Source organism: Peromyscus californicus, unplaced genomic scaffold (genome assembly GCF_007827085.1).
Source record: "Peromyscus californicus insignis strain IS unplaced genomic scaffold, ASM782708v3 Scaffold_13__1_contigs__length_99412109, whole genome shotgun sequence".
NCBI lineage: Eukaryota > Metazoa > Chordata > Mammalia > Rodentia > Cricetidae > Peromyscus > Peromyscus californicus.
The window spans coordinates 66,091,366-66,109,226 of record NW_026294424.1 but is presented as its reverse complement, the minus strand read 5'-3'; the positions used below and the strand labels follow the sequence as shown (position 1 = coordinate 66,109,226).

General features: G+C 40.5%; 1 protein-coding gene across 4 annotated transcripts in view; it reads left to right on the top strand.

Moving 5' to 3' along the window:
- The first annotated feature begins 4,305 nt into the window (after positions 1–4,305).
- Nfxl1 (nuclear transcription factor, X-box binding like 1) overlaps positions 4,306–17,861 on the top strand; it is a 40,916-nt gene continuing 27,360 nt past the window's right edge. Inside the window, exons 1-5 of one of the 4 annotated variants that reach the window (XM_052735100.1) lie at positions 4,306–4,434; positions 4,757–4,996; positions 7,719–7,901; positions 12,319–12,428; positions 14,674–14,804. In XM_052735100.1, coding sequence (XP_052591060.1) covers positions 4,759–4,996; positions 7,719–7,901; positions 12,319–12,428; positions 14,674–14,804 — 662 coding nt within the window. In that variant the 5' untranslated portion in view covers positions 4,306–4,434; positions 4,757–4,758. Of the gene's footprint in view, positions 4,513–4,756; positions 4,997–7,718; positions 7,902–11,691; positions 11,760–12,318; positions 12,429–14,673; positions 14,805–17,861 lie in introns of those variants that run through there. The other 3 variants (XM_052735102.1, XM_052735101.1, XM_052735103.1) reach the window with 3 other exon arrangements.

The window sequence follows — 17,861 nt, the reverse complement described above, 5'->3', positions numbered from 1 at the left end:
GATCCAACATCCAGAACCGTTTCAAGGCAACTGGCTCAGATGATACAGCCTCACGGACTACTCCATGATCCTAAAATTTTCTTTGTTTCCCCAGAAGATACAGCGCCCCCCTCCAGCAGGAAGTAGTAAGAGAAGCTACGCCCAAATTCCCAAATATACCAAGCTGACTTTGGAGATGTGTAAAGGTTAAAACCTTCCTTTTTAAGAAAAGAAAAGGGGAGGTGCTGTGGGATGGTCTGTATGTCAAATGTGTTGCTTATTGGTCAATGAATAAATCACTGATTGGCAGTGGCCAGGCAGGAAGTATAGGCGGGACTAACAGAGAGGAAAATTGAGAGAACAGGAGGCTGAGAGGGAGAGACACTGCCAGCCGCCATGATGAGAAACAGCATGTAAAGATGCCGGTAAGCCACGAGCCATGTGGCAAGGTATAGATTAATGAAAATGGATTAATTTAAGCTGTAAGAACAGTTAGCAAGAAGCCTGCCACGGCCATACAGTTTGTAACCAATATAAGTCTCTGTGTTTACTTGATCGGGTTTGAGCGGCTTGGGACTGGCGGGTGAGAGAGATTTGTCCTGACTGTGGGCCAGGCAGGAAAACTCTAGCAACACCATAGGGTCGAGGAAATTGGCTTAGACCAGTCACCAAGGCATGCACATAACATACTCCTTAAGAGCCAACTTGGCGTCTGCCTGAGGGCCTAGCAACAGGAGCTGTCAGAGGTCCTGGTCTCTGTCAAGAGTTCCTAGTTGCTGTCAGAGTTCCTGATTGTGCAGAGTCTGCCTGAGAGTCTAGCAACAGTCACTGTCAGAGTTCCTGATCATGCCCAGCCAATAAGGGATGACCACACAGACTGGCTGCTGGGAGGAGGGTATTTAAGGTGTGGGAGCCCACAACTGACTCCGTTTCCCAGTTTGAATCTGAAGTCTATTCTGAGTCAATAGAGTTCAGGCTTACTTGCTCCAGGGCTGTGAGAAAATCCTGATTAGCCCAAAGAGTCTCCTTGAAAGGCTGTGAGAAAGTCCTGATTAGCCCAGAAGAAGGAACACACCATCTAGCTAGATGCAGGCTGCTGATGCCAGCCAGAGGTACATTGAGACAGAAAAAGAAACTGCCTGCTCCTTGACGCAAGGCAGGATAGATAGTGGCTGAGTGCCTGTGCTGTGCATTGTTCTACCTCTGTTCTTCAAGACTGTATATAAGCTGGCTGTGAAATAAACTTAGGGCTGTTCAGCATTGACCAGCAGACCTCTTGACTCTTTTCTGTCTTCTTCAATGTCTCTTCAATCTGCACGCCTCTACCCAGCTACCCAGCTGACTGTCGGCAGACTTGACAATAAGGTCTTCCCTGTTATTGAATAAATGAGTTCGTTATTTGCCTTAAACGGACTCACGTTGTCTGTGTTGTTGATGCCGTGCCTTCTCACCCCCTCCCCTGAGGGAGCCGTTAGGATCCAAGCCACACTTGACAGGTTAGAATGTTTGAAACAAAATTAAATATGATGAATTTTTGGTATATTTTTTATATGAAACTCTTTAAACAGTAAAATGTTGTTTTGTTAAAATTATTTTATTTTATTTTCATAAAGTTCACATTTCAAGTACTTTGAGACATCATAATTCTGAGTATTACTAAGTACAGCAAGTTGTTTCCTAAAACTTTAGGGAAACATGCATTTTAAGCTGGTCAGAAAAATCAACCTGGTTACTTAATGTTTCTAATTATTCTCTGCCCCATCTATGGATGAACTGTTTTTTTTTTTTCCTGAATGGTAAATTTGCATTGCATATTGCAGTATTTGAATGAGAATGGCCCCCACAGACTCATATATATGAATGCTTAGTCACCAGGGAGTGCAAATTGAAAGAATTAGAGGATTAGGTGGTGTGGCCTTGTTAGAATAAATGTGGCCTTGTTGGAGGAAGTGTATCACTGTGAGTGGGCTCTGAGGTTTCGGAAGCCCATGCCAGCCTCAGGCTACATCTCTCTCAGCCTCTCCGCCTAGAGATGAGGATGTAGCTCTCAGCTACTGCTCCAGTGCCTGCCTGCATGCTGCCATTCTCCTTGCCGTGACGATAATGAACTAAACCCCTGAAACTGTAAGCAAGCCCTCAATTAAATGCTTTCTCTTATAAGAATTGCCTTGGTATCTCTTCACAGCAACAATAAGAACATATTTATCTTTTATTTCTTTCATAACACTTTCTTCCTGCCCCTGGTTTCATTGGGCTGTGTTGGAATGTGAAAGGATATTGATATAATATCAATATATAATATTGTGTCATCATTATAGCAAATGGGACTAGAAAACACCTACTGGGTTAAGTTTAATATAAAGAACTTTAAAATTCTGATAAAGGAATGATCATACAGAAGTTGATTTGCTTTCTTGTTTTATTGTGGTGCTGGTAGTCTATCAGTCTGAGGCCTCCTGCAAACTAGGGAGGTACTCTACCACTGAGTTGTAACGCATCTCCAGGTGCTGTATATTATATTAGAAGGATGAAGGAGACTACCAAGGAAAACACAAAGTGTCCCTTTCTAACACTGAAATTCAGATCTTATCAGAAAGGGTATAGTTCCGTACAAGGGAGAGCAGAGGAGGTGGGTGGTCTGTTCTGTACGGAGCCAATCTACAGAGCAAGCAGGAAGAAAGCATTTGGAGTGCCAACAAGAGCAGGTGACAGCAAGTGATGGAGTGGGAGTGTTGTGTGGGACCTGAGAACTGGGTGGACAGTGCCTGATCTGCAGTGGATCTGGTACCAAGCACAGAGTCAGGAACATCGGTAGTAAAGTGAGTTGTGGATCAAGGTGTGAACATGAACAGAAGGGCTTACGGTCAGTTTCTGTGATAAAGGAAAGGTATTGTCAGGCCAGGCAAAGTTGCAAGGTGAGTGATCTGCTGCTGTGCAGCACCCACAAATAACACCAGGAACTCATTTAATGCCTGAAATGTCTCTCTAGTGCCATCTCCTGAGAAAGCCTAAAGGGTACTCAGGATGTTTAAAGGAGTCAGGATCATAGAATTGTGAAGAGAGGCAATACGTTCATTAACTGGAAGTGTTTAAAGATGTATACGGAAAAGATAAATACATTTGAAGAGTTCAGTATAGATCCTCTGACAAAACCAAAAACCAATCAAAATAAGGAAATATGTCAGTATTTCAATTAAAATGCATTGTCAAATGGCTGAACAACAAGCATATTAAGGTATATTATTTCTCTAGACTTATTTTGGAGTAGTTTTAAAAATAGAGGAATAATGCACATCTAAATGGTGCAAATCACAAATACATAATTGGTGAGTTATTATGTCTGTACATGCCTGTGAAACTACTCCTCTTATCAGTACAGAACATTTCCACACCCAAGATAACTAATCTTCGCAGATGAAGTCTTAATTCACCAGAAGGGAGCACTAATGCTGCCTTCTCACACTTGTTCAGTAAGTTCATAAAAAATGGAACTACAACTAATGTAATAGACTTTAATATGTACTTTTAAATATATCCTTGTGATTAATCTCGATATATTAAATTTGAAAAATTTAAATATGTATATACATATATGTAAGTGCAGCATATATGTGTAAATATTTTGTGTACTACCGGCCACACTAAATGGTGTCTATTAGATGTTTATAATAAATGCTGGGGAACTAAGTTGGAGAGTAATTTAACGATTGTATAATCCCAAATATCAACCCAATTTCTGTAACATGTAATACATGTTATTGTATACTCAGTGCAGTCTACAGATTAGCTCTTGGCTCTCAGTTATTTTGTCTCTTCATGAAACATACTTGAGGGAGCAGTCTTGAAGGTAAAATAAGACGTCTCCAGGGGAAAGCTCGTTAAACCGCAAAAGACGGTAATAACAGGGGTTGGATTTCTTTGGGAGTTCAGAAGGGGGCTTTCTCAACTCAAGCCACTCTCCTACAATGCTCCAGTAGCGTTCCTGACCTAGTTTCCCACGGCGACACAGTAGTTTCTTTGTAAGAACTTGCCGGATGAGAATCTTCCCGCTACCTCCAAGCAGCAAGACTATGGCGAAAGCAACTTTAGGTCAACCGAACCCTCTCAGACTGAATCCTGACACCCCGCGGACTTCCGGAGAGCATTTGCTAATGGATGGGTTAAGAGCATGCTGGCACGCTCTCCAGTGAAGGTGTTCGCTTTTCACGAGCCCCAGAGCACGCCGGGAAACGTAGTTCCCAAAGACTGGGAAGCACCCCCCCCCCGCGGGCGCATGCGCGCTAAGAATTCCTTCGCCGCTTCCGGATGAGGAAGCGGCGGCGCTGCCACGCATTCTGCGGTTCGCGGGCGGAGGCTTCTGGGAGTTGTAGTCGCCGGCGGTGGGCGCCGTCGGTAAGGAGACGTAGCTTTCGGCGTGGTCCACCCCAGCAGTTGGTTCCCGGCCGCGGCCGCAGGGTCAGTTCTCGCTTCCCTGCCCACCGCACTTCTCCGGAGGCTGAGGAGGGTTTCCCGTGGCCGCGATTTCTGTCCCGGGTGGGGAGGTCCTTCTGACTCCGCGGTTCATTTCTTTCCCTAGCCCTCGCCTCCCTCCTCGCCCGTCGCCCCAGCCCGCGGTTGGCGGGGGCTCGCCCTCGGGAGACACAGGGCCGCGACCTCCCCAGACCCAGGCTCCGTGTCGCGGGGTCCGTCTGCACCCAGCCCCGTCCTCGCCGTTCCTCCGCAGCCACCCGCAGCCTCGGACCCCGTCTCACGCTCCCTCTTTCTCTCTCCTCTGCAGGGATGGACGCTTCCTGGCGCCAGGTGGTCGCTGGCCGCGGCCGAGCCCGAGGACGGGCCGCCGCGGTCCCCTCCTCAGGAAATGGAGTCCCTCTGGGTGGCGCAGGAGGAGGGCGAGTCAAAAGGTTCGGGGGCGCGGTGCCCTCGGGCCCCAGCCCCGGTGAAGCGGCGACCCTAGCCGCTGCAGGTCGCAGGCAGCGATCGGCGGCAGGCGAAGCCATGCAGACCCCGGGGGCCAGCGGTGAGGACGGCTCGGGTCCCCGTCCCTACCCAGCTCCCCGGGCACTTTCCAACTTAGTGGTGGCTGCCAGTGCCCTTGTCGTCTTGTTCACTTTTTAACTGCTCAGGGAGTTTAGTACCGGGGACTTATCTTCATTTCAATGGTATTGCCTGTGTTTTTTCTCTGGCCAGACTCTTCCAATCACTACTTTTTACCCTTGAATCCCTAGACCTTAAGTTTTAAATTGTGTCCAGCTGATCTGGTTTGTTTGGTTAACGCAGTGCTTGTTTACCAGTAAGTTGATCGCCGGTGTTTGTTTTTCTTTTAAAATCTAAAACGTTTAACTTCTTGTTGTAAAGTAAGATCTGTGCCTTCGTATCTTTCGGTAACAGCAAGCTAGGCTAAGGTCTCAGAATCCCATTTACATACGAATTGGGCACTCCATTCTACATTAACTCGGCTAGAGAGACTAGTTGATAGCCATCTTTACCAGGCTACCTGACTTTTTTGACTAATTGCTTTAGACCCTCTAAGCGCTGTTTGTTGGCGGTGTTTTTCACTGATACCTGTTCATACATTTCGTGTCTTTCCTCGGATGTATCTAGTGTTGCCACCATGGAATTGGTAATAGCCTTGGCCCAAACAAGATCTTGATTTAGTGGAGTGTTGAGAGCACTCACCTGGAACTGTGCATGGAAAAAAAAATGGAATGATCCCTGAAATCATTTTGTGTTTGGAATGTACCTTTCAGAAGAATTTTTGTAATTTTTTAAAATTTTATTTCTGAGATCATTATAATTGCATCATTTCTCCCTTCCCTTGAGGAACAAAATCGAGCCTCTGAGTGGGGTTTCTCTTAGGGTAACTTGAAAGTTAGTGTTGATTTTCCTTGCCGTTGGCCAGTTTATCAAAGAGGTGAAGTGTACAGTCTGGAGAGCTGTGAGCAGATTGATAAGCTTGCTTGGATTTTGTGGGTAGCAGGAAAGGAAGCATTCTTGGTCTGCATAGCTGACATTTGACTGGAAGGAAGAATTGTGTGAGAAGACTGGCTTGGTCACCTTGTCTGCGGCTTCCCTCCGGGCGGTGTTATCTAACTGATGGTAACATACACTTACTGGAGTCTAAGTGTTAAGTGTTTCTATTATATCTTCCTGATTCATGTTTTTAACAGCCCCCTCCCCATTAATGGCGTCCTTATTTTGAGACATCTGTCTTATAGCAGTTACTGCTCTTCCTTCTCTTAGTTCTCAAAGATTCCTGAAGTAAGCGCTGTGTACATTTTCTGCCATTTTTACTCGAAACAGTCTGTTTTGATTACTAATCACCAACTAAATTAGCTGCAGTAAGAAAAGGAAAACAATTCCTGAGGGCACTAAGAGGTAAAATATCATTGAGTACAGATATAACACCGAAAGTGAGATTTATTTTGATAGTGGCTCATTAGCCTGATGTATGAAGTAAGTTTTTAGGTAGTGATTTAGAGTGGTAAATTTAAAAGCCTCTTAATATGAGCACCCATTCAGCTTGGGAGTCTTTTCTTAAAGCACCATTGCTGTCTCTAGAGCGAAGAGCCTATTAGCTGAAGTACAATTCCCAGGATCCTTACTCTCGAGAAGTTGGAAGTCTCATTGGGAACACGTGCTGGGAAGTTATCTGGCTCTGTTTTGTATTATGTGAAATTAAGTAACAATGGGGAGTACAGAGAGTGCTCTAGCTAGGAGAAGATCCAGCTCAAACACTATTTAACTCCTTTTTCTGGACAATAGTAGAGTAACAATTCAGTCCTATTTAACATTTTTGGAGTGAAATTGTTAGAAGCATGTTTTTCGTGTTAATGTTTTGTGTGACCACAAAAATGTCAGGTTCACCTTGAAGGCTGGAAGATTTGGAGCTTTAGAAGAAACAGCTCATAAATACAGTAGGTAAACCATGGATGTTATCTGTGCAAAGGCATTGTGGGCTGGACTGGGTTCCCGAGACTGTGTTTTGGAGAAGCACCACCTCCTGTCATTCTGGTGTGCCTCCACTGAGTATGTTCCCCCATTTCTTAAAAATCGTGATGTATACTGTCTTTTAGTGATTTTTATTTTATTATTTGTTTATTTTTGAGACAGTATCTTGCTATGTAGCTTGGTGGCTGACCTTGAACTCAGGGATCCACCTACTTGGTCTCCTAAGTGCTAGGATAAAAGATGTGCCATGTGTTGTCACACCTGGCTTCTCTGTTTTGTAGCTTTGGCTGTCCTGGAGCTCTCTACGTAGACCAGGCTAGCCTCAAACTCAGAGTGATCCACCTGCCTCTGGAGGCACTTGCCACCACACCTGGCTTGTATAGTGTATTTTAACATCTCATTTCCATTTAAATTTTTTGTTGGTATTTCTATTTTGAGACTACTTAGGAGGTGTTCGGCACTGTTACTTTACTTTTAGAATTTCTCGTTAGTTTGTTAGTCTCTGTGTCTGTGGCTGTTGGTTGTGTTGGTAGGATTTTTGTAAAGTTAGTGTTTGATTGTGTTGTTTTCTTTGGTTCTGTGGTAAGAAATTAGATTTTTTTTCTCTCACTGATTGTAAGAAGATAGTCTAAAGGTGGCTTTCAAATGTGTGCATAAACTGATGATACAGTAGTCAAATAAACTGGAGCCTCGCTGACCTGGAAAATGAGAGATGGGGTTCTGCATTGTACCATGCTTTGTGAGACACCGATGTGCAGAAATGAAACTTCTCTTTTTGGTTTTATAAGCAGAGCTGACGTCCCAGAGGAAATTTGAGGAGATCAAGAAGGCTAATCAAGCTGCGGCCAGGAAACTTGTGGAGGAACAGGGCAGCTCCTCCTCTTCCTCCTCCGAAGAGGAAGGGGATGAAGACTTGGAAGGAAAACGGGGGAAGATCGTCGCTAACACGTTTGTGTCTTACACTACTCACACAGGTATTACTTTACCAATTTTGACCTTCTTGCTAGAAGTAGAAGCATATTTCTGATCTTGTTTAGTTACAATTTAAATTGCTATACAGAGTAGTTTTCTCATTTTCAGTGTGGACATCTTGTGAAGTTGAGTACGTTTTGCTATTTAAATTATGTGTTGTTAATACTAATCTTTGTATAAAGTAGATTGTATGGCAAGTGCTCTTTACAACCCGAACTCCCAGAGAAGCATAGCGGGTGGTTACTGACTGTGATTCTCTTAGGTCACAGGACGGTGGGGGGACCCCTTTCAGTGTGGTCTTCATTTTCTTCTCCCTTTTAATCATGTTAAAGTTGCCTTAAAGTCCATTTTGTTTCTTGGCTTTATTACTGGAGTTTTATATCGTAACATTTGATTTTCTTACTGTTTTTTAAAAATTAAATCTTTAAAGATCTGACATGCATATTCATTATCTGCTGTATGTGTTTGGGTTGTGCTTAAAGCACCCGACCTCCTTTTATTTAATGTGAGAGAGGACCATACTGATACTGATATTAATATAAAGTTATTAAAACAGATTGTTTCAAAGATCAGTATCTATACTGTTAAGCTTTCCTGATTTTTTACTTAGGCCATTAGAAACATTAACATCTCGGGATTTTTATAGATATATTTTGTGCTGTTTATATAGTCTTACATTACACAGGCTTATATATATCCTCATTTTAGTTCTTTTTTCACTCTAGAATCCTGTTAGAGCTAGAAACATGTTTTCTAGGAACCGACTCTTCATCAGAGAGAAGATTCTCTCAGAATGACACAGTTAGTAAATGGCAAAGTTGGCTTCAATCTGATTTGCTCAGCTTTTCAACTTTTACTGGGCTCGTTGTATTTTCTGTAAACATGATTCTGAAGTAGACGAGACAGCTGCTCTTGAACCTGTCTATTGGGGGAAAAGTCAGTAGACTGGTAGAAAGAACGACTCACGAGGCAAGCTGCTAAGATTTGGGTGTTTCTTGTGTCTGACTAGTGTTTGACGTGTTCCATTGGCTCAGGCCTCTCTGTTCTGTGAAAGGAGTCCAGTGATAGTCAATACCGTGGCGTGGTTGGAATGGAGTAGCACTGCTTGTCAGATACTACGCGCTGTCTACTGAGATGTCTGACACGTTTTGTAAGCTTGAGTATTAGAGGTTTTCTACCAGAGCTGATTTTTTTTCTGTCCTTGTCTTTTTAAAAGATTTCTTCCACTTAAAAAGTTCTGTCTTCCTTTAGGTATAGGCCGCCTATTCCACATCAGCTTTCTTCTGTTTGTTACTGGTTGGTTCCTCAGTTACTACACAGTGCTTTACTGAGAACAGGATTGCTAGTCTAACAGGGTCAAGCATAGCAGAGTTTGTATACTAGCTGGAATAAGGATAAGAACATGAGAGTTAGTAACAGAGAGTAAGTCTCCAGTGTGTGTGTCATCCCGCCCCTCCCCGCCCCCCAGTCCATACTCTGGGTGCTTTGTGAGTTACCTGCATGTACTGATGTACTGATGAACCTGCAATGGTTGGTAATCATTCTCTTAAGAAATTTACCACGTCTCCTGAGGAATGAAGGAAGTTCAGCTAAAATGTCAAGCCTAGCAAAATAAAAGCTGATGAAAGCAACTTTAAGGTCAGAGAATGTCTTGCTTCTGGATGACTTCCTAAATAGAAATCTTTAAGTTTTATGGTAAAGAGGACCTCACTTCAACCATTCATTCAAAAAGGCAGGTTTTACCTTTAAATATGGCATATAGTAATATAACACAGCTATCTTTTAGGGTAGGTAGTAAAAAATACTATCATTTGCACGCTTTATGAGTTTTTAGCATAGTTTTTATCTCGTTATTTTTGTATCAAATACATTAATACTTAAATTCTCATTCCTGGGTGTTCTGCACTATGCATGTAATAAATTAAGGGAACCGGAACAGTTAAGTGTTTTAATAACTGCCAGAGTCCTGAGATGGTCTCCATGCCACACCGGTGAGTTGAACAATAGTACATTACCAAGAAGCCCATTTTTCTAGTCTCAGCCTTTGCATTTTTGTGATTCTCTTCTCCCGATTTCAAACTTGCATGACTTTATTCTAAAGAGTACGTACGTACGTCATCTTCACCGGGGATACCTCACTTAGGAAAGATGACTTTTCTTGTTTCCTGGGGATACCTCACTTAGAAAAGACAACTTTTCTTGTTTCCTTACCCTAGTAGCACTTCAGCTTCTAACTCCGAAATGCACAAGCAGAGGTGGTATATACATGACACAAATTAAACCACAGTATAATTGTCACCAAAGCCTCCTAGATTTTACTTGGTAAATTTTAAACATATTTATTTTTGAAACAGGGTCTCGTTTGGTAGCGCAGTCTGGTCTAGAACTTGCTGTTTACCCCATGTTTACAGGGGTGTGCGTTCACACCTGTACAGAGGCACCTTAAGGAGAAAATCTTTTGCCTTTCCAGCTGCAGGGGGACTTTTGCAAAGGGCTTTTTATTGTTCTCCAATTTACACCTTTAGCAAGTTACTTTCCATATCTAAAACCTCTTATCTAAGCTCCCTAAAGGGATTTGAGTGCCAAGTGCAAATTCACAGTGCAGGAATATCATGGTTTTCCTGGATTGTTCCCTAACCAGGTTTGCATAGGCTTTGCACCTTTAGAAACCCTGGACAAGATTCACATAGAAGGTCCTGGGAGACAAAAGGTAGCAATCACAAAAAGCAGATTCAAGTTAGGTGCTAACACTCCGGAATCAAACCAGCTGCAGCTTTGTAGGAATTCTCCCAATGTTTACCTCCTCCTTATTCAGCCTCCACTCTGCCTATTTAACTACCCTCTTTTCTCCCTGCACACTGGCTTTTCTTAGTGCAGGCCTTTATGGCTACCGTTAGCATTTGACAGAAGAGAAAACTAAAAAGCATTGGATAACTTTCCATAGTTCTAACTGCCTTTAACTGGTACTTTCTGCTCGTTCCAGCCTTAACTTCCTCAAACTCGTGTTTCTTGCCACTGTGGTCATTTTAGAATATGACGTCCGGTGCCATGCTGTGTCCACTGTGACATGCCAGACAATGAACTTTATTGCTGTAGCCAAATTAAAATACAACTTTCAAAGAAATGTTACCTGAATTTCATAGAGATAAACTTAGACTTTAATTTGTAAGACCATACCATCATAGTCTTCAATTTAAATTGTGTGAATTAGCCGTTTAAATTGTATGAATAAAGTGACAAAATTTAAAATGTTAAATATTTTTTAAAGCCAATTGTGTTGTAAGCAAAATAAGCATACTGAATATAATTATTCTGTTTGAGGATACTTTAGAAAGTTAAATGCTAATTTAAATAAAATGTTTGTCTTTAGTAATTTTGTAGTTTAAGAGTGCTTTGCATTTATTCTTTAGCACCTTAAATGACATTTATGCTTATGTTACGTAGGGCACACTTTTGTTAAGTTCTATGTTTAGTTAGATGGTTCTAGAAAATGAGGACTTAACTAAGATTCTCATTTATTTAGTTCTTTCTGGCAACAAATTTTGGTTTGAACTCGATTATTGCCATGGTGAATTCTGTCCTTACATAAGCATATATTATTGACCTACTTTTCTTGGAAATTGATTCAGTCTATGTTGAATCATTTTGTTTTATTAAAGGCATGTAAGTTCATTTTTCTTACACTAACATGACTTAAATTCCCTCCCTTTTGATTTCCTTTGTATTTAGAGTGCTGCTCTGACATTCTTTTATTAACTTTTTTGGGGTCTTTTTTTTTTTTTTCCGTTAAAGCACAGGATAGGAATGCAGGATTCACTTAGTCAAACTGAGATCACAGACTTCTCATGTATAACACTGAGGTAATAATAGTTTATCCTATGGTGATATTCTTAGTGCTTGGAAAGAAATACTTAATACTTACTTAAAGGAAATGCAGTTTGGTATTTTTTTTTCCTAGAAATGCTTATACTGCTATTTAAGGCAGAGGTAGTGAGCATAATGTGATGAAACGTGGTGGCTGTGCTGTAGGAACCTCAGCATCTTCATTCACAGACTTTATTGTGAGGGTGGTGTGTGCGAACCCCTCCCTTCAGTGCTTAGCTTTTCAGTTTCCTTATACTTCACTTTTTGGTACTTGCTTACTTTCCATATTGGTGGGCTTGCCAGTGGTTCTGCCTCCACCAGATTTGTCAGGAACTTTAAGCAGAAAGCAAGCCAGCAAGAGCTGAAGTGCTGTTACTTCGTGGACTTGGCAAACCCCTGTCAGTTCATTGAGTAGTTTCCTTGGTTAAGCTTTGAGGGTTTGTTATTTTCTGCAGTTAGAATTGCTTGGCGTTTGTCAGATAATGTGATTATTAGTGAAGATGTGTTGTTTCCAGATGATGTTTACTGTGATGTTTTCAATTTTTCAATTTTAAGATGGTGATATACATGAACTAGAGCGAACAAAACAGTATGTGAATGAAGCTTTTCAGACAGGGGCTATGACGTGCCTAATTTGTATTGCTTCAGTGAAGAGAAACCAAGCAGTAAGTTCTTCTCTTTTATGATATGTCTCTCCCCAAGTATTATATCTCACATTTATATACTTAGCCATCTATTGTACTTTCACTTATGTTTGCTTAAAAATTCGTTTGACAATTTTAATTTGTAATTCTAAAAAATTTAAGGAATTATCTCTAGTAATTTTAGCACTATTGATATCTGTATTTCTATTCAATATAGAACAAGTATTTCTATTGTAGTGCACATGTTGCTTTAGTAAAGTATTTTTAGCATCTATTTAGAGATTCCTACAAACACAGAGTGTTACTATGTGCTGCTATGATCTAACCAGAGCCTAGAGCATGCTAGGCAAGTGATTGACCATTGAGCTACATACTTTCAGTGGGTTTGAAATAAAGATAGGCATGGTCTTTGCCTTCGAGGAACGAGAAGTTGATAGTGACACTTAAGGTTTATTAGCTTCTAACAGTGTTGAAAGCATTGTGGGAAGTGGCCAGGGTCATTGGGGACAGAAAGAGTCAGACATAACTGATACTGTTAGAAAGCTCTTGCCTGATGGTGAAGCTATCATAAATTTAAAAGGACACTACTGAAGCAATTAAAGAGAAGTGACGACTGAGCATGACAAACTCAACTTTAAGACTCCATACTAATCCTTCACTGGTACAGTAGCGTTAAATCGGGTCCAGTGAAATGTTTTGGTCATGTAGGGTGAAGCAGAAGTTTAATGTACTCGAGTTGGCTAGGACAGTGCAGCAGAGGCAGGCGCCCTCATACTCTGTCACAGCTCCTTAGCTCTCTGTCCTTTCAACTCCTGAGTCGTGCATGTACACGAATGCTTGGTCTCTGTGTAGGCTGCTTCCCCGTCCCCTATCTTTTCAGGGTTGTTTGTCCATCTTGGGAACTGACTCGGCCAATATTCAGGTTAAATGCAGCACTGAGGGGTTCATGTCTCCTGGAAAAACATTCTTCCAGAGAATTGATGAATGAACAGCATGTTCTACAGTTTTTTCTTAAAGGCTTACTGCAGTATTGAACTGCTGTGGCCTTAGCAGTAGTAACTTCTACAAAATACCATTATTTGACATTTCTTCCTCCTTGTCCACTCCTCTAGCTTCCCATTTGAGGCAGGCTTTTGGGGAATCAAAACTAAGGAATTAGCTGTTTCTTTTTATGTAATGCTGCTGTCTGATTTTTTTTCCCCCCGCCCAAATAGCTATAATAAGGAAACCAGAACTACTATGTTAAAATGTTGGTAGATTTAATGATTAATTTGTTAATTTAGTATTACTTCTTTTTTTTTTTTTTTTAAAGATTTTATTTATTTATCGTGTATACAGTGAGTGTTCAGCCTGTAGGCCAGAAGAGAGCACCAGATCTCATTGTAGATGGTTGTGAGCCACCATGTGGTTGCTGGGAATTGAACTCAGGACCTCTGGAAGAACAGCCAGTGCTCTTAACCTCTGAGCCATCTCTCCAGCCCCCTAGTATTACTTCTTAAGCCTTAAAAATTTGTTACATGTCTGAATACATGTGTGCCACAGTGAATTTGGAAGTCAGAGGGCAACTTTGTGGGCTTTTTTCTCTTGTATCTCTATGTGGGTTCTGGGGATTAAACTCAGGACTCCACACCTTGCACAGTTTAGTGCCTTTAACTGCTGAGCCATCTCACTGGCTCTTTCTTAAGCTTTTATGTTGTTTATGTTGTCACTTTGCTCAGTTTTTTGAATTTTGTGTTAAGTACTAGACTTACAGGATTTATATAACAAAACAGGTTATTTATATACACAAGTATTTTGGCTAGGATTCTTTTGTCGTATTGTTTGTAATTGGGAATAACAGATGTCTAACAATAAGAAATTGATGAAATTATGGTATATAAATATATATGATAAGATATATAGCTGTATTTGACAAGGATAAATGTTTATATCATGTTTTAAAAAGATGTTATTATCAGTCAGTACCAGTATGTATATGTGAATATATACACACACATACATTATGTGTATATATAAAATTAGACATTCAGATTGTTAGCTTTAGTTTTTTTCTTGCTAATTGAATCTGGGTGATTAATATTTTTCTTTCATATGTTATACCCCTAAATACATTTTTGTAAATATAGTGTCTTTTATGATATTAGAGTTTGTTTTGTTTTTTTAGTCTTTAGGTAAGTCTTGAAAATCTGTGTGATAATCATTTTAAAGCATTGCATAATTAACAAAGAAAAATCATATGTAATGTGTTTCGACACCTTTGTCTTAGGTTTGGAGCTGCTCAGGATGTTTCTGTATATTCCACATGCCTTGTATTCAGAAGTGGGCTAAAGACAGCCAGTTTCTTGTAACTTCTGTGACAGATGATGATTTTGGAAAGAAGGATTATCCTTGGCCATGGTAATTGTTTTTTGGTTCACTGGAGTTTAAGTTGTGAAATAAATGAACATTATAGATCAGAAGTTGTGTGGCTGGAAGGTTCAGTCTACTTTACTTTCCATCACTTGTCGGGTTTGTGAGGATGGGAGACCTTTCAGTAACTAACAAATCAGACTGAGGTTTCCTGTGGGACAGTGCTTCTGTTAGTCTTTCAAAGAACTTGCCTATGAGGCTGAGGAGACTCATTCAAAGTTTATTATCTTTCTCTCCTTGAATTCCTCGTAGCGTACACCAGTGTCATACTGTGTACGCTTATCATCTGATATATTCTACTATGTGGTTCCAGTTATATTTTCAGTCTCAACATTACATTTGTGTATTATGTAATATCATTAGTTTATTTACATTCATTTTACCAGCTTTGTTTATTATTGCTGATTATTGGGCTTTGGGCTTCAGTTATGCTTTGAGAAGTAAAATCATTTGTTTCTGCTAGTCTGGAGTGGTAGATTCATTGTTAAGGTTAATTAAACATTACCTCAGGGGGCACTGTATGCTTATATTACAGTTTTTGTAACTGTTTTTTTTTTTTTTAATTTATAAGGTAGTGTTCTTTTTTCTAATACCTCCCAAATTGTATAGCTTTAGGCCTAATAAAATCTGGTTTTGAGTCACATCTTCCTTAATTATCACAAACATACTGAGATACTTGTAAAATTGTTGTGGTATAATTTTAAAAACATTTTAGACAGGGACATTTCTTTGTAAAAAGTCATTCTTGGCAGTCTTGAGCAATTTTGCCCGTTCTCCCGAGGCTGTGGAAGTGGACTGAGAGCAGCAGTGAGCTCACGTTCTCCTCACTGTGAAGAGGCAGGGCTGGAGTTTGAACCCAGGATTTACTCTCTTAACTGTAGACTTCTGTGTCCCCTGAGTCCAGTGCAGTAGACTGCTTTCTCTTGAGCATGTGCTGCTTTGAAAGAGTTTCCATTTGAAGTCTACACTCACTTGTCACTCATGGTAGGGATTTTAATGTGGGGTGCAGAAAGCAGCCAGGCACTAGAGTGACTTGTTTACAGATTTGAATGTGGGGTGCAGAAGGCAGCCAGGTACTAGAGTGACTTGTTTACAGATTTGAATGTGGGGTGCAGAAGGCAGCCAGGCACTAGAGTGACTTGTTTACAGATCTGAGCTGCACTCTTTCTCAGTTTTGCTCTCTTCTCTTCTGGTTTAAGTGGTAATTTTTCCATGGTGGAGTGAAGTGTCATTACCAGAATAATGAATTACTACTTTTCTCCTAGGCCTGAAAGGACAAAGTGTAATGTTGTGTGTAGTATTCCTTACGGCTATTCTGAATATAATAAATGAAATCAGTGGCTATTAAGTTAAGAACCTACTTTGTTTACTTCTTGTCAAGATGTAACCAGAACCTGGTAAAAATGATAATAAAATAGTTATTTTATCGAAATGAATTTATACCATGTGCTTCTAAGATGAGTGCTTTCTGAGTAACAGGATAAGGGCTTTGACTGTTAGTATTCCATCATTTTAAAGCGAAACTCATGTATTTGTACACATCACCCCTCCTAAGTAGTTCTGTGTCAGTGCAGGTGGGCTGTGTAGTACATGGTCAGCTGCCGCTTAACCATCTAAACATATCCTTTTTCATAGCAACTATAAGACAGTCATTTTCCTTCAGTAATGGGAAATAGAACTGTTTCAACAAGATGTCAGTTATTTGTAAACATGAGGTGTAGCATTGGTTTTCAGTTTTTACTTTAAAAATCATATAAGTGTGTGTTTATGTGTGTGTGGGTGCACATTGTCTGTCTATGGGTGTGTGCATAGTGCTGGTGCTCTGCAGAGGTCAGCATCACCAGTCTCCCTGGAGCTGGAGTACCGCTATTGTGAGCCCCGTGGTACTGATCTATCTGTAAGAGCAGCCAAGCCATCTCTCCATAACTTATTTTTGAAATTTAATTATGAGAGCAAATGTGTTTTGGTTATTCTGAACATTTGTGTGGTATCTATTTGGAAGTACAGCATGTTCTCATGATAATGAAAATATATTGACTTTTATACAGAACAAATTTAAGTGGTGATGCACAAATAGCCTGGTGCAGTACACTGACTATACTCAGTTGTTTGGGAAGAAACAAGGCATAGATCACCTTTTAGGAATGATTTATGATGATGTCCAAGTGAATTTTTAATAGCTGAAGCCTGTCCTTCCTAGTACCCAAATTTACTTTGATGGTGTAATGTATAACTCATTCTGCTTAGCAGAAAATGTAAATTTATATTTAAACTTTTCCTTGACTTAAGTGGACTTGGAATATGTTTATTTTGTTTTAGAGGTTGAACATTAGGAAATTCTCAGATCTGGAAAGATGGCTAGTAGTTAAGAGTACTTACTGCTCTCTCAAAGACCTCAGATTCCGTTCCCAGCACCCATGGGGTGGTCACAACTGTCTGCAGCTCCAGCCCCAGGGCATCTGACAGCCCCTTTGGACCTTTGTGGGCTCTAGGCATGTCTGTGCTCCGTGTGTGCGTGCAGGAAAATAGTAAAAAAAAAAAGACACACCTTTAAAAAGATTAGGAAAGTCTTTGTTTACATTTAAGTTTCTGTTTGTTTGTTTTTTAAAGACAGGGTTTCTCTGTGTAGCTTTGGCTGTCTCGGAACTGGATCTGTAGACCAGGCTGGACTCTACCTGGCTTTTTTTCTCTCTTAATTCTAACATTTTGTTATGTTTCTTCTTGCAATATTTAGCTTATGTATAACATAATTGCTTTTTTATTTTTCTTTTGATAATATATTTTATTTATTTATGGACCTTATCACCAAACTTTACGAAAGTTGAGCCTTATATAAATCTGGCTAAATATTGCAAAAATGTAGTTTGGTTAAAAATCTTGGCTAGTAGAAAGCTGATGTTGCTTTCTCTTTGTGGCTGTACTTTGGATATCTATTTTTAATGCGTAGCACCTAACTACATGTGACTATGTCAGGTTTTAGAAGTATAAATATGAAAAAAAAGGTGATTCTTGCCAAGTTGTATGCATAGCCACATCTCATGTGCC